The following is a 16,397-nucleotide window of genomic DNA, read 5'->3' as shown; positions in this document are numbered from 1 at the left end:
TGTACTTCGCCGTGCAGTTTAATGGTTTGTGGTTACAGCCACATGACTTTGACCAAAGGTTGATTGATTGTTATTTAATATGCACCATGACTTTTTTATCTGTACGACAGTGCTCAGTTTTTGGGCACTCTAATTCCGGATTCCGAGTCGGTGCAAACTGGAAGGTTTTGATAACGGTATTTGAGTTTATGACACCAGTATGTGATGTCGACGGATAATGGCACAATTGAATTGGCTTTATTTGGAAGTGATGGAGCATGGAAACCAATGAGAATCTTCTGCCAGTCATTTTGTTTCATACCCCTGTGAATGTTGTGTTTGTGAAATATGACCCTGTGGCGTCGGAACATGGGGGTGGGGATTGTTGGTGAGTGGCCAGTGTACCCCCATTTTTCAACTAATGGATATGCTTGCCACCATCCCCCACCCCAACTTTTTATGTGCCAGGGAGAATTTGATCCGACAGGAAATGCAAAGTATATACTCTAGCGCCTAATTCTAAAATTTCAGTTCATTCACTTTTACTGTGCTTTTACTGCAACATATACAACCGCAGAGCTTCCAGGTTTATCATGTTTAAACCGGCTCCTGGAGCCTCACCTGATGTGTTTTGATGTCCTCCCCCTTCGCCCAACTACGCTCACACGCTCAAATAATTCAACGAAATTAGGATTGTCGAGCCCTCATGCAATTGGCCGGTGCAATGCTGGGGGTCTCCGTGGTCGGCGTTAGCACGCCAGTACGGCCATACATGTGAAGGTCTTGCAGCAAGCTGCGGATGGTCGTGCGTTTCACCTGGGCCGCCGTCGTGTAAGTGAAATATTTTTGAGTACGCCGTTAAACGGCAATCGAATAAATAAGTAAATAGGGCAATGGTTAAATGTGTACCGGTAGTAGTAAAATCTTGAATTCTGAAAGTTCCACATGTTACATATTACCGGTAGCTCCTATATCTTTGAAGAGCCAGTCTCTTTCCATCTCCTATATGGGTTAATTTTATGTCATGGCAAAGTGGTGAAAGCTAGATTCACTGTACACTTACTCCTCCGCAGACATTTCAACAGGCTGCGTAAGAAAAACTGCAGCTTCAGCGATTGCATGAGATTTGATGCCTTTGACAACACATCCTTATAATTCATGTTAGTTATTATACATGTCAAGACTAGGCCCTGTTTCCAAGTTTAGGGCGTGGCCGGAACATTTCGTAATATGAGTTGACCCGGTGTCGATTAATACGAGTAGGTCCCATACTCGATGTCGGTAGGTTTGATTTAAGCCGAATTTCATTCAAGTTCACCATTATTATTTGTTTTAACATTGTTAGCAAATAAAGGTGAAAGCAGCTATTTTCGCACAGAAAAGTAAATATAAAATGTGTGTAAACTTGTGGCGAAAACAGTTATTTAGGCGCCAATTCATTTTGACTCTATGTCTCTGGCACTAATATAACAGATTATATTAGTCCCATATAGTAGTCACGCAGGCAAAGTTAACATTCAAGCCTATGTAGCCTATATAGTATTAACTTGAACTTAATCTAGACTACGACGTATTTTAATTTCTATTTGGTAAGACTGGTCTTAACCTTCAAAGACTGGTTCAATAAATTTCCAGTGGACTTTTGGACTGCCTGGGCTTACATGACGCTGGCTTATTCAGACTGCTTCTGGGCTCGCGATGGAAACCTGTGTCCTGAAGAAACTCATCTCCAATCTTCATTTTATTCCTGTCCTAGGAAATTTATTTATTAAATGTACGGTGCTGGTTTAGAAAAGGAATAACATCTGATTTATCATAACGGATAAGAAACTGACGACAGCAGCAATTACCAATGGCATCTCGAGGGTTAGGTGGTTAGCACGCCAGCGCGGCGCAGTGTCACAGGAGACAATGCGATCGCTGTGAGTTCAAGTCCAGCTCAAGTTCAAGTCCAGTGTTAGAGTGTAACCTTCCCATGTACGACCGGAGAGGAAGCCAGTAACCTGCAGATAGTGGTGGGTTTTCCGCGGGCTCTGTCCGATTTCATACCACCATAATGCTGACCGCCGCCGTATCGGTGACATATTCTTGAGTACGGCGTAAAACACTAATCAAACAAATATAAGCATCTAACAACACCAAGCAAAGTGTGATTTTTCTGACGGGTTATCGCCCCTTGTATCCGGGCACTGTCAGGCGAAAGATGGCTGGAACTGAGGCTGATGACAGCTGAGGAAATTTCACAACAATAACAATGCCTTAGACTCGAGACTGATGCACGATCGCTCTTCAGATCAGTGCATCATAACGCAGACATTCACGATGGATCACTTACTGGGAATATTTGATAACGGGACTGACAAGACAATGCCAGAATCTTTGCCACCAGAGGTAAGAATGTCAGACTTGTTGGGTTGTTGTTGTTGTGCGGAGGATTTTTCAGACTGACGTTTTACAAAGCCTTTCGGCGGCAAAATATTATCCTTGCAATGCCACCCCTTCACTCGCTTGCGGGATTGACGAAGTGACAGTATTTTGCCGTGTTTACTTTGTGTCCACAAAAGAATTGTCCTAGAATTTTACCTTTAGTACTGCTCACCGGGAAACAGAAAAATGAAACAAAAAGGCCTCTCACTGAGTCTCAGTGGGATCCCTGACTACTCATCTTATTTAGGACCCCGCATTTAGACCCCCCCCCCCCCCGTTTTTTCCAGCCTTACCATTCATTCAATGAAAGAATTAAGCTCAGCTCTGTTGCAACAGCTCTCAACCAATTTTCAAAGGATTTTTTTAGAAGGTGTTGGTGAGATATAGTTGTGTAATTAAAAAAAAATCTGTTATTAAGCAAGTTTTGTGTTTTTAGTATCACTACAGTTTGTATTTCATTTTATTTGTGTTCAGAAATCTATTCACTGGTTAATAGATTTCTGTTATAATATACCGATCTCATTTTCTTTTTTAAAAATTTTGATACTTTTTCAGTCATGGCATTGATAAGCTAGAACAGTTACATGCATCTTGGCATGCTTCTTCAGCAAATCTGATGCAATAAGCATGTTGGGGATTATGATCGTGTCTTTATCTCTAATTCTCCAGGTCATATGGATTCACATGGACCTGCCAGTATCAGATAGTGACAGTTTGAGCCGGTTTCTCTCTCCAGCATTGGCTGATTACATAGTGTATATCCATAACCTTTATATTTATTTGTATGCATTTCTCTGAGGGTTTTTTCTTTAGTTTTGCCTTGTTCAGTGAATGTATAACAGTTATCAATATAGTTGTACATTCTTCATATGCTGGCCTATCTAGATTAAGTATGAATTGACGAAAAAATGCTCAGTACACTGACAATATATGGCCTACATATAGGTACTTGACAGCTAAAATTTTTCTTTTCAAAAACGAAAGTTTACAGAAACTTCCCTTTAGAGATGACTTTATAGACTTAAGCACAGAGGATGTCCATAAACAGATACATTGAATTTTGGTCATTTATGGGAGATGACTGCAAAAAACTTTGAAAATGTACTTTTGCCCATTTTTTAATGCCCCCGCTAATAGGCTGAGCGTATTTTGTTGTACCAGATCACCAGTTTCCCTATATATACAGTATAGATAGATATGATTTCGTGTCTGGAGTATAACTCCAAGTGTTTCCCGCATAGAGTTTTCATTTTTGGAGGATACATAGATACACAGATGACAACGTGTGGCGATTCATGTTTGTCCATTTTCGTAGTGGTCATGCTAACCAGATAGGCATATTCCTTATATATACTATATAAATAGATATGATTTCATGTTTGGGCTGTATAACTTCAACTGTATTCTGTGTAAAGATTTAATTTTTCTGGATACATAGATACACAGAAGACGAAGTATCACGACTTATATTTGTCCATTTTCGCGGTTGTCATGTTAACCTGGTAACTGTTTTCTTTGTATAGACTACACAAAATGATTTCCATGATACAGCTCCAACTGTGTTCTGCATAAAGTTTTCATTTGTGGTGGACACATTTGTCTGCTTGCATGGTTGTCATGGTAACCACATACCTGTCATCAACACCCATGAAGATTTGCCTTAGGGGTTAAACTCACCCCAAGGCTGCTGGTATTCTTTTGTACATTTCAAACAAATACATTTGTTGGGACGTACTTTGTGTCTACCTGAACTGTTTAAAAATAGAATTAAATGCATTCAAATGTTTGAATTTTGAGATAGGCAGTGAGAGAGTACTCTGTGACCTGTGATTGTTTCTTTATATCACCTGTAAGAAATTTGCACTTCAAGATGACTTAATCTGAAAGAGATCTCACTACTCTAGAGATACTTCACTTGTATGTTTGTGCTGAAATATAAACTAGCATGTTTTGTTTTGTAGCTCGAAGAAGGAAATGTGGAATACAAGGTGAGATTTTGAACTTTTAGTCATATGCGTTGAACACTAATGCTCAGTACTACAGTTTTATCAGTCATGCTATGGGACCAAGACATAACCTTAGTGTGCAAGCTAATGAGTAGTTGTTAAGACATACAACCCTCCTCAATTTTGAGGGCAGAATATACTTAACAAGAAAATAGATAACAATTTATTCCTGACTATTTATTATCAGAAGCCATAAAAGTTAATTTACATCAGAAGTTTAATAACTTCTAATATACTTTTGTTTAGATAAATTTGAATTAAGGTAAATTTAAATGAAAGGGTACACGAAAAGGAACTATAAAAGAAATGTTATGTACCTATGCCAAATGAATAAAATTATGCCCCAGAGTTTTTATTAAAAAAATTTCATTGTGGGGATACTTTCATCCTGTTAATTAGCCCTCTGTATTATGCATATTTTCTGTCAATGGTGGGATATTGTCAGAAATTTTGTCATCGTTGATCATGCTCAGAACTCGGTGAACACCCCCAAAGTGACATAAGGCCGGTGAACCATGTAACTACAATGTGGGCAAGGTGACATGTACACAGATACTGCATGGCTTTTATGGGCCAGCTTAGCACCCCCTCCGCACCCCTACACCCTCCCCAATTTGATCTGTTCCTCACAAATTTCTTTTTAACCAAGGATCATTGTTGACGTCACCACTGCAAGCTACTTAATTTCTGGACTGACCGCTTGGGCCTTAAGAAAACTGTACTTTGAAACCATTTTTACCCCTCAAAGTGAAAGTTTAAAACTTTGTTTGTACTTTTATGTGTATGCACATGATAAGCTGCACATTAAGAATTAAATATTTAATTTAATATTTCAATCTTGACAAAAACAAATGTCTGAATTGAAAATTGAATTTGAAGATTGCTTCTGCCACCAACGGGCGGAGTCTCCTTATATAACTGTGACTGTTTGAATGTGTTGTAGTTAAAGCTTGTGAACCCCTCTGAGTCCCGTTTTGAGCACCTGGTCACCCAGATGAAATGGCGTCTCCAGGAAGGTCATGGAGAGGCTATCTACGAGATTGGTGTGGAGGATAACGGTCTGTGTGTGGGGCTGTCAGAGAGTGACCTCAACGCCTCATTGACCAATCTACAGAAAATGGCACAGAGGTTTGTTTATTTTCGTCAGTGGTTGACACGAGGTGTCGCATATTGGATTTCATTATAACTTGAAATATGATTTAAGGATTAAGTTGTAGATACCTGTGATTTATGCTTTGATAATGCAATTAGATATCTGAGTTGTCTTATTTCTTGAATGTGTCAAGAGATGATTTGAGACTGAAAGAATGCTTATCATTGACTAAAGGACCATAAATAAGTGTCATAATGTATTTGTCCTATGAATTGGCCATAACAGTTATACATGTACTTGTGGTGCTCAAGCTTACATTTGTCTACTATGACATCATCCTAGTTTCCAAACAAACCTCAGATCACTCTTCTAAGATCAGGGGAACTCATTGAATGAGGCAAAATGAGTAACACAGTCATGGGCCAAATTTTAGGTCAGATGCAGTATTTGTGTAATTGTTGCATTTTTCTAGGCTTGGTGCAAGCCTGACAGTGCTGAGAGAGAGGAGTGTAGAGGATGAGGACTGTAGTTATGACAGGAAGGCCCTGGAGATTTTAGTCCGCAAAGTACCAGATGACCAGCAGGTGGAATAGTTTTCAAGTGTTCAATTTTTTCACTGGTTTAAATCGATACTGAATCATTGCTGATTGGTTGCGTTGCCTCGGCTAAGCTGAATTTTGCCTACTGTAATTTTAATTGGTGTGACCTCTAGTGTTGAAATGTAATGAAGGATAGTGGGTTTAACCCCTTTAAAAAAATTTGGAGTACAAAGTGGTATAATCAGCATATTGACATTAAATACGACTGAAGCTGTACCACTGAGATAATCTGGAAGTGTGCTTTGTAAAAATTTACAATCTTAAGTAAAGAGATTGATTAGTTCTTATTTTGTGTGAAAATACCTCTTTCTCTGTTAGAACAGTTCATATATAAATAGACTTATTGCTCGTTATTTGATGTGTGTGTATGCTTCTTTTTGTATTGTAACAGTTCATTGACTTGCGTGTGGCAGTGCTAGGCAATGTGGATGCTGGGAAAAGCACCCTGCTGGGAGTCCTCTCTCAGGGACAACTGGATAATGGGCGAGGAAGGGCCAGGCTTAACCTATTCCGTCACTTACATGAAATACAGTCGGGAAGGACATCTAGTATCAGTCATGAGATTCTGGGCTTCAACAGTAAAGGCGAGGTTAGTGTTACATTGTCTTAATTGATTAAATCATTATGAAAAAACCTATTTTTTCTTAATTACCCCCTTTTAAAACTTTACGTAAGAGTGTCCATATATTCATATTTTGTCCATGCGTCTCCTCCCAAATTTTGATGAAACTTACCCTACATCTTGCCCATCATCTGAACATGTGCATGCTTAAAATTCATGGCAGTGTGGTTGTTATTTTCATTCTTACCCCTGTTTATGACTTTGCACTTTTCAGTGCATTTTCATGCACAGATTTTGTCCTTGCATCTCCTCCCAGACTGCTACATCTTCCCTATAATCTTGTGCATACATAAGTTTAATTACAATCGGGTAATTGTTTTCAGAAATACTCTTGTTCAGGTACTACGGCAGTACTGGATTTTCATGTAAACTGCATTGTCTTCTGATTGCTAGATTTCTACATACAAACTATATATCAGTAGTGCAATCAACGCATGCCTCAAATGACCTATGAAACAATCTATATGAAGCCAAACTAAGCAGCATGAGGTCCTGTCATTTCTTTTGAGGTTTTCTTAGTTTTCTTTCGGTCATCCTGTTTCTAGTTTTAAAGTAGAACTCCAGCACTGGGCCTTCCTAACTGCACATAGATGGTTTGATGTCGTCCGGATCAATTCCGATCGTTTAAAATGTCGTAAAGCCAATAAGACAATAAAAGCTCTGGAAACAATTATGTCGAAGTAAAATAACCGTGTGTCATTTTATCATTTGTTACATCAAGTTATATTAAGTTCATGTACATTAGTGAGGAATAAAACAAAATTGTTCAGGTGAAATAAATCATGAATTTTCATGTGAAACTTTAAGTTGAAGCCTTTTGTACGATTATGTGTCACAGATTGTCAACTACAGCGAGTCTCGCTCCATGGAGGAGATCTGTGAGAACTCCAGTAAGCTGGTCACCCTGATTGATCTGGCTGGACATCACAAGTACCTGAAGACCACCATCCTGGGACTGACTGGCTATTCTCCGGACTTCGCCATGTTGGTGGTCAGTGCCAATGCTGGACTGGGTAAGGAGTGTGGGTGTTGTTGATAACTAGACAGGTTGGATAGAATGTCTTCCATTGTTTTGTTGTGGATTACAGCTAATCCTGTGGAATTTTTGATATTACTTTAGAATAACCCAAATAATAACCCAGAAATATCAGCCTTGCCTTTGCACGAGTTACCATTTCGAATCGATAATTAAATTCTTAAATTTGTAATGATGTTTGTCTTCTTCATCAGCTGGGACGACCAAAGAACATCTGGGTTTTGCTCTGGCACTGAAAGTACCGGTCATCGTGGTGGTCACTAAAATTGACCAGTGTAAGAAGGTGGTTGTGGAGAAGCTGATCTCACAGCTAGACAAACTGTTGAAGTCTCCTGGCTGTAGTAAGATCCCAGTCAGGGTGTCTGATGAAGATGATGCCATCACTGCAGCCACAAACTTTGCCTCAGAAAGGTACTTCATCTGGTTTGTGGGCATATTGTCTTCATAAAATATTCTGCATGCGCCCTAAAATCTCACTTAAAAAATGCATGCTTAGAACCGAATTGCGGTCAAAATATAAATGTATGGATCTTGCATTTTACTTCCCACACTTCATAACATCGTTCTAAGATCAATATAACTCACTGAATTGGATAAAATAAAATGGTTTAAATTTGATCATTGGTCAAAAATATTTTACTTTAATAACTGGAAAGACTGGCACTATACTGTGTTCTCAGATAAAGTGAGAATTAAATATTATTATCGTTAAAGATAAAATTTTTGGTGGCCAGTATTTGTTGCATCAAGTTCCTGTTGTACATATTATTATTTCAGGATTTGCCCAGTGTTTACCATATCCTCAGTGAGTGGGAAGAATTTGAACTTGCTGACCAAGTTCCTGAATGTTGTTTCCCCGTTTAAGACCCAGTCAGAAAGAGAGAGGAGTATGCAGGAATTGACAGAGTATCAGGTGAGTTAATAAATGGTATTGTTATTGTTGTTGAATGGTGCTGCTGGTTCTGTGTGTTTACATTATCACTTCCAGTTACAGATACAACTGTATGCATGCTATACAGTCAACTGTTTGTTTACAGTGTCACTTCCAGTAACAGATATACATGCTATACAGTCACCTGTTGGTTTATGATGTCACTTCCAGTAACAGATATACGAGCTTGCATTCATATGTGTTTACAATATCACCTCCAGTAACAGATATGCGTGCTTTAAACTCAACCGTGTTTACAATGTCACCTCCAGTAGCAGATATACGAGCTTTATATTCAGCTGTATTTAGATATCACCCTCAGTAACAGATATACAAGCTTTACATTCAACTGTTTACAATATCACCTCAAGTAACAGATGTACATCCTGTAATGTCAGCTGATTTTTTTACGATATCACTTCCAGTAACAGATACACAAGCTTTACATTAAACTCTGTTTACAATATCACCCCCAGTAACAGATATACATACTTTATATTCAGTTGTGAGTTTAAGCCATTACCTCCAGATACAGACATACATGCTATAAACAGTCAACTGTGTATTTACAATAGCACTTCCAGTAACAGATATCCATGCTCTACTTTCAACTGTGTGTTTACAGAAACAGGTGTATACACTGTTTATTGAACTGTGTGTTTACGGTATCACTTGCATTAGTAGTTGTATACTCTGTACATGCATACTTGCTTTGGGAAAAAAAATTATTCATTTGTATATTGATCGACTATCCTGCGTTCAACGCTGCTTTATGTTACAGGTAGATGAGGTGTATTCAGTGCCGGGAGTGGGGACTGTTGTTGGGGGAACGTTACACAGGTGTGTTGACTCAGATGTTAAAAGCGGTCCACTTTCATGAACAGTTCATATCTTTTGTGTTCACGTAACAAACAAAGTGACCAAGCTAATGTTGTCTTAAATTTAGATCTTCAGTGGTCTTATTTTCAAGTATAATATATTTTAAACTTTTCATTTCTATGTACTTGTAAAAAAAATTAATTTAAATGTATACTAAATACGTGTGATTGTGGACTGATGTTATTCACAGGGGAATCCTCAGTGAAGAAGACAAGGTGTTACTAGGTCCTACTGAGAATGGAGAGTTTATGAAGGTGAATGTGCGCACCATGCATCGAAATCGCCTCCCTTGTCGTGTGATTCAGCCAGGACAAACGGCCACAGTGTCAATACCAGACTGTGATAGACGGACACTCAGAAAGGTGACTAGCCTAATTCTTTATACTCAACTCAGTATAATACAAAAGCAAAGAAACGCGTAACAATTTCATTTATATATTTGATTAAACCATAAAGTCTCAAGGGTCCTCCGTGGCTCAGTTGGTTAGCGCACTAGATCAGCGTAATGGCCCAGGAGTCTCTCACCAATGCGGTCGCTGTGAGTTCAAGTGCAGCTCATGCTGGCTTCCTCTCCGGCCATATGTGGGAAGGTCTGTCAGCAACCTGCGGATGGTTGTGGGTTTCCCCCGGTTTCCACCCACCATAATGCTGGCCGTCGTCGTATAAGTGAGATATTCTTGAGTACGGCGTAAAACACCAATCAAATAAATAAATGAATAAAGTCACGTGTTTAACGATTCAGTATTTTGCAAAGTTTCATATGTCATCTTTTGTTGAAATGATCATTAAAATGTGTGTGATAATTAATACTTGGTTTGATTAAGAAAAAATAAGTAGGCTGATAAGCAATATCAAAAGATTACAGGCTGGAAAACAGTTCTCTCTGGCATTTTATATATCATAAAGTGGCAGTTTACCCTGGACAATATTTTCTTCATCCAAAAACCCGACTGCCATCCTTTTAAATATTTATTTGTTATTTATTTGAGGGTTTTTTTTTTCATGCAGTACTCAAGAATATTTCACTTATCCAAAGGCGGCCAGCATTATGGTGGGAGGAAACCGGGCAGAGCACAGGGGGAAACCCACAAACATCCGCAGACCTTCCCACGTACTCCTTTTAAATAAAAATTTACATTTATGTAAACCAGTGAAATAAAAAAGCAAGTGAATAATGCATGCCGCTAGAATTGTGTGAATTTGGGCCATTTTTGTTTTAGGGTATGATGCTGCTGAGCCCTGGCAGCGAGCCCCAGTGTTGTATAGAGTTCCTAGCTGATATATACTTGCTGTTCCACAAGAAGAGTTTGAAGCAAGGCTTCCAGACCACAGTCCATATAGGCAGCATATCTCAGACAGCTACAATAGTGGATATGAACAAGGTTGGTTTCATTTTATAACACGTTTCTTCTCAGTATAACTTGGTTGACTTGGGTAAATAGCTTAGTAATTAACTAGACATTATACTACCATAAATCCTCAACAAATTTGATCACCTACATGGTACTTGTTTTGATATACATGTATTTATAGAGGAAGGCCCTGCGAACGATTCCACAAGGCCATTTTTGACTCACTGTAATTCTTCAACTTTTTCACATGTTTGCAAGATACGTATTTAAGTGTATCCTGAGGGCATTGATCTGTGCAGACTGATAAAATTATACTTTTTGTGAAGTCCTGAAATTGACCAGCCCAACCAATATATTTTGTCTACAAAATCAAATTAGAAAGGCGCATAAATTGCACCGAGAGTTGCTCTTTCATATGCGAAAAAGGTTGAGGAATTAGGGTAAAAACTTCATCTCACTGCTTAATTTTTGGTACTGGAAGTGAAAATTTGTACACGTTTGCCTTAATATAGCTGGATGAGGTGGTCAAAATTCTGGGCACCAAAAATAAGCTCTAAAATCGTATTTCAAATTTTGACTCAAGTCAGAAATGGCTGTGTAGAATCAACTGTTAATTTTGCAGGTTATTTTATGATTTCTGTAAAGACTCCAAGCATGTGACCAGTGGATTTCACTCCTGTATGAAGTATAGGTGTAGCTTATGTCGTACCTTGAGAAAGCAATGTTAAACAAAATGTTAGGGGTGGTATCTTAAAAAGTACTGCAGGTATTGAGCTCTGGGTTTGCACACATGTAGAGCAAAAGAACACGAAGGGGATTTCCATCATTGATTGGCTGGTGTGCATATTAAGTACCGTAAATTACTGAATTGCTGACTTAGTGTATTATGTACAAAAATCAATGTTAAACAGTGTTAGGGATACTGGTATCTCATAAAGTCTGGTATGCCTTGAGCTCAGTGTTTGCACACGTAGAATAGAATAGCACGAGAGGAATATTCCATCATTGATTTGGTGTGTACATATGACATACCTTAAATTACTAAATTCTTGACTTAGTGTGTTGTGTACAAGAATCAGTGTTAAACAGAGTGTTAGGGATACTGGTATCTCAAAAAGTCTGGTATGCCTTGAGCTCAGTGTTTGCACACGTAGAACAGAATAGCACGAGAGGGATATTCCATCATTGATTTGGTGTGCACATATGACATACCTTAAATTACTAAATTCTTGACTTAGTGTGTTGTGTACAAGAATCAGTGTTAAACAGAGTGTTAGGGATACTGGTATCTCAAAAAGTCTGGTATGCCTTGAGCTCAGTGTTTGCACACGTAGAATAGAATAGCACGAGAGGGATATTCCATCATTGATTTGGTGTGTACATATGACATACCTTAAATTACTGAATCCTTGGCTTAGTGTATTGTGTACAAGAATCAGTGTTAAACAAAATGTTAAGGATGGTGTCTCAAAAGCACTACTGTATTGAGCTCAGGGTTTGCTGGCATGTAGAGCACAATAGCATGAGGGGAATATTCCATGATCGAATGGATGTGTGCATATAATTATTAAATACCATAAAATTACTGAATTCCAGACCTAGTGTATTGTGTATTAGAATCAGTGTTAAACAAAAAGTTAGAGTTGGTACCTTAAAAAGTATGGTATGTATTGACCTGAAGTTTTACCTGCATATGAAGCACAATGATGCAAGAGGGATGTTTCATTGCTGATGCTCTGTGAGCATATCAATTACAGTAAATTACCAAATTCACGATTTCAGTTCTTCATGCATTGAGCTGAAGTTTTGCATTCATGTGTGTCATGCAGGCGAACTCTTTGAAGTTATCTCAGGTTTACTGAGGTTGAATTTGTTAAAGATTTATGGAAGTTTATAGCTCTTTTGTAATGCGAGTCAGCCAGTTGTCCACATTTGCTTCTATGGTCAAGTGTTTCATATGGCATTGTTATTGTTACAGAAGAGTATAAAGACGAATGAGAGAGCGGTGGTGACATTCCGCCTGATCAAACAGCCTGAATACATCCGCCCAGGGGCTCGGCTTGTCTTCAGGGAGGGCAGGACTAAAGGGATGGGAGAGGTTCTACAAATCTCCCCATATGGATCTAGAAAGGCTGTGTAGATGTAAGCACTATACAATCATCTAGTTTAGAAAGGCCATTGTAATAGATACATATATCGGTTTATGTTAGAGATTGTCCAGTGTTTTTGAAAGCTTATTCGATTTGTTATTTCTAGGGCCCTGTGTTTATATTTTTTAATAGTCTGAGCTATATCAGTCTACATATAGTTTAGGAGTGTTATACCTTGGACTGCTGTAGTAGGTAATAATTTTTGTGAGTGATGGTCCGGTGTTTTTGTAAACTTACAAAGTGATCTGTTTTAATGATTTTTCTAGGCCCTGTATACAAGCTGTGTCAGTGGATATGTGTATCAACATACATGTAGGGCTGATCTTAAAAAATTCATTGTTGGGTGATCTTACCAGGTAAATATGGTTGATTGGTAGGAAAATATGTTTGTTTGGTTTTTTTTATTGGCAAATGAAAAAGAATTTTAAAGGAATTAACATGAAAATGAAATTATAGGAAAATAAAAGTTCTGTCAAAACTTAAAGAGTAGGGCTGTTTTTTTTTTACTGTCAGTTGAGTTCTGCTCAGTAAACATATTTTTAATGATGCCATAGCTTTGTTTGTTGTGATGGAAATGAACTTTGCTGTTCTGAAATACAGGTATGATGATTTCAAAAAAGAATCATCTGTATGCTTGTCAAGGTTAAAAAAAAAATAATTTGAGTGGAATGAAAATATAGAGATATGTTATTGGAGGTTACAAATTTTTATTGGTAAGGAAATAGATTGCAGCTTGAGAGAATAAAGATGTGGTTTTGCAGATACAAGTTTTGTGTGGGACACTCACACTAAAGGGTTCAAGGGTCAGTATTTATCAGCTGACAATGTGTAAATGATACATGTATATGTATTGGTGTATAGTTTTTTTGCATGTTCCAATTTCACGTATTGGCAGCATTTTTCTGATTAATGGCATAGATCTATACAGCCCTCCTAGGTCCTATGTTGAATAATAAATCCTAGATTTAACTTATGATAATATTTTACATGTATTGCATTATATTATCGTTTGCTTATCAGCTAGTATAGTCTTATGTATCTTCTTTGAATGACGATTTGTTCAGTTACTGCTTTATGTATGCATTAAATGCATTATAGTATAAGTGGTAGAGAAATGTCTTTTTTGTTGTTTTTTTTTTTTTGCAGTAAAAAGACATGCACATGTAATATATTAATCTGTAAACGTTTGTTCAATTTTCATTTTGTGGGCGGGGAGGCGGGCGGGTGGCCACGCAGACTGTTTCATAGGCCTGTTCAAAGTTTTGTTTGCAGTGATTAATGTTTTTGTTTTAGGATTACATCCAGGTTTAACTTGTATTGAAATACATGTATGTTTTGTTGGGTCTATGCAGATATTATGGGTACAAAAAGAAATGTAAATAATGTTGCCTGTTGGTAAAGCTGATGATACAGGGACTTTCAGCAGATGGGTAGTTAATAGATGCATGACTGGGGAAAAGCCTTGCTTGTTTTATTCCTATCATGTAGTTTTACCTTGTTTCCTTTTTTTTTTTTAATAACTTCTTGAGATTTTATATAATAAGATATACTTATGACCACTTTCATTTCTCTGTTGAAAGTTTTTGTTTATGTTAATACATGTATTTGATAACATAAATATCACATTGTTTGAAGTTATTTCATAGAGTGATGGGTTAAATTGTATCCGCACATTGTACATTTGTTGTTATAGATTTGTGTAAATAGTCTCTGCATACTTTTTAAAGAAATCACATGTATGATGTACAGCGCTTGTAGTTATGCTGATAAGGCTTCCAAAAAAGCTGAATCCACACGTTTTAAAAAGAAATTTGAAGAAATTTTTCTTTCAATGCATGAATTGGCAATGACACAGCTTACATTGTCATTTGAATATATTTAGGTGAAAATTGTGTATGTTTATCCTACAATGTGTGCATAGTGTATTTTTATTTTATTTATTTGATTGGTGTTTTACGCGTAATGAAGAATATTTCACTTATACAATGGCAGCCAGCGTTATGGTGGGAGGAAGCATATTGTATAAAGACAACTATTCATTCAATGCATAAATTTCAAGCAGAACCTTTTCAAATGATAGCTTGTTTTATTGTCTTGAGTAAGAATTCTTAGATCGTTTGTCCATAATATTGCAACTGTGGCACCTTCATGATTTGTGTTGGTATTTTAACATTTTTTTTTGAAATCAGTAGTTAACAGTTGAACAGACTTAAATGTCTCATTTGGAATGAATTTTTATCAGCTCCCGTATGGTATATCTTTATTTTATCTTTAGATATTCATTTTAATGAAATTTTATTACCAGTTCTGTAGATCTGATGTATAAAAAAGTTGAAAAAGAAAAAAGTCCTCCAAAAAATTTCTGAAAGTTGAGGATTAAGAAAATAATACTTTTGTGTATGTTGTTCCATTTCTGTTAAAACTTGGATCCAGTTAATTCAAATGGGTTTTTAAAAACAAAAATCCATATGAACTGATCTTGCAATAAAGCATGCTTGTGATACTGTGATTTTTGTTTTGAATTTGATTGTAACACTTTATACAGTTGCTGTATTTTACCTAAAATTTGGTATGTGGAAAAGCACTTTCAGAAGCCAGTAAAGACCTTAAAATGATAGTTTTGATGCCAGCAGATATTAAATTTACACAAAAGAATCTTAAAGGACCATAAAAAGTGAAAGAACAAAGCAAAATCTGGTGAAATGTCACTTGAAAAATGCTAAACTTTAGGTAAAATACTGTAATCTGTTGGGGGTGGGGGGGGTGGGGGTGGGTACTGTAATTCCTCAACCTTTTTGCATGTTTGCAAGGTGTTTCATTCAATCCTATTCTGAAAGCATTATTTTGTGTAGACTTATAACATTATACTTTCTGAAATTGGCCAATCCAACCAATGTAACTTTCGCACATGCGAACAGGTTGAGTTATTAGGGTAGTTTGCATTAAGTGTCACAATGTTAAAGGCAATGTCATGAGGCAAAATATACGTATATACAGGCAATGAAAGCACTACAGATGCTCTGATGGTTACCAGCCAACTTTTTACTTCAGAGCAGATAAAGGGCAATGTTGTAGTTTTGCAGCAGGCTTTGGATACCAAAGCTCATGACGACACATTTTCCAGGAACTTATAGACCATTTTGAATTCTAATTTACCATAGCTATTGCACTTTGGGGAAGGTGGATATTTCGTATATGGATTGAATACAAAAATAATGTTGGCTTTCTGAACAAGACAAACGCTTTCTCTCTCTCAACTGTTCCCACCGAAAAGTATTTAATAATACTGAAGGCCTGTCTTACACATGCAAGATGCTAAAGTA

At 37.3% G+C, this 16,397-nt stretch overlaps 1 protein-coding gene across 1 annotated transcript; it reads left to right on the top strand.

Moving 5' to 3' along the window:
* Window positions 1–2,185: 2,185 nt before the first annotated feature.
* LOC135466450 (GTP-binding protein 2-like) lies at window positions 2,186–15,580 on the top strand. Its single transcript, XM_064743923.1, has 12 exons — window positions 2,186–2,370; window positions 4,368–4,394; window positions 5,356–5,540; window positions 5,978–6,089; window positions 6,496–6,693; window positions 7,565–7,739; window positions 7,957–8,173; window positions 8,540–8,675; window positions 9,475–9,533; window positions 9,763–9,934; window positions 10,793–10,954; window positions 12,903–15,580. The coding sequence occupies exons 1-12, from the start codon at window positions 2,254–2,256 to the stop codon at window positions 13,062–13,064; spliced, it is 1,722 nt and encodes a 573-aa protein (XP_064599993.1). The 5' UTR covers window positions 2,186–2,253; the 3' UTR covers window positions 13,065–15,580.
* The last annotated feature ends 817 nt before the right edge of the window (window positions 15,581–16,397 follow it).

This window comes from Liolophura sinensis, chromosome 6 (genome assembly GCF_032854445.1).
Source record: "Liolophura sinensis isolate JHLJ2023 chromosome 6, CUHK_Ljap_v2, whole genome shotgun sequence".
NCBI classification, from domain to species: domain Eukaryota; kingdom Metazoa; phylum Mollusca; class Polyplacophora; order Chitonida; family Chitonidae; genus Liolophura; species Liolophura sinensis.
This window is presented reverse-complemented; position numbering and strand designations above follow the sequence as displayed.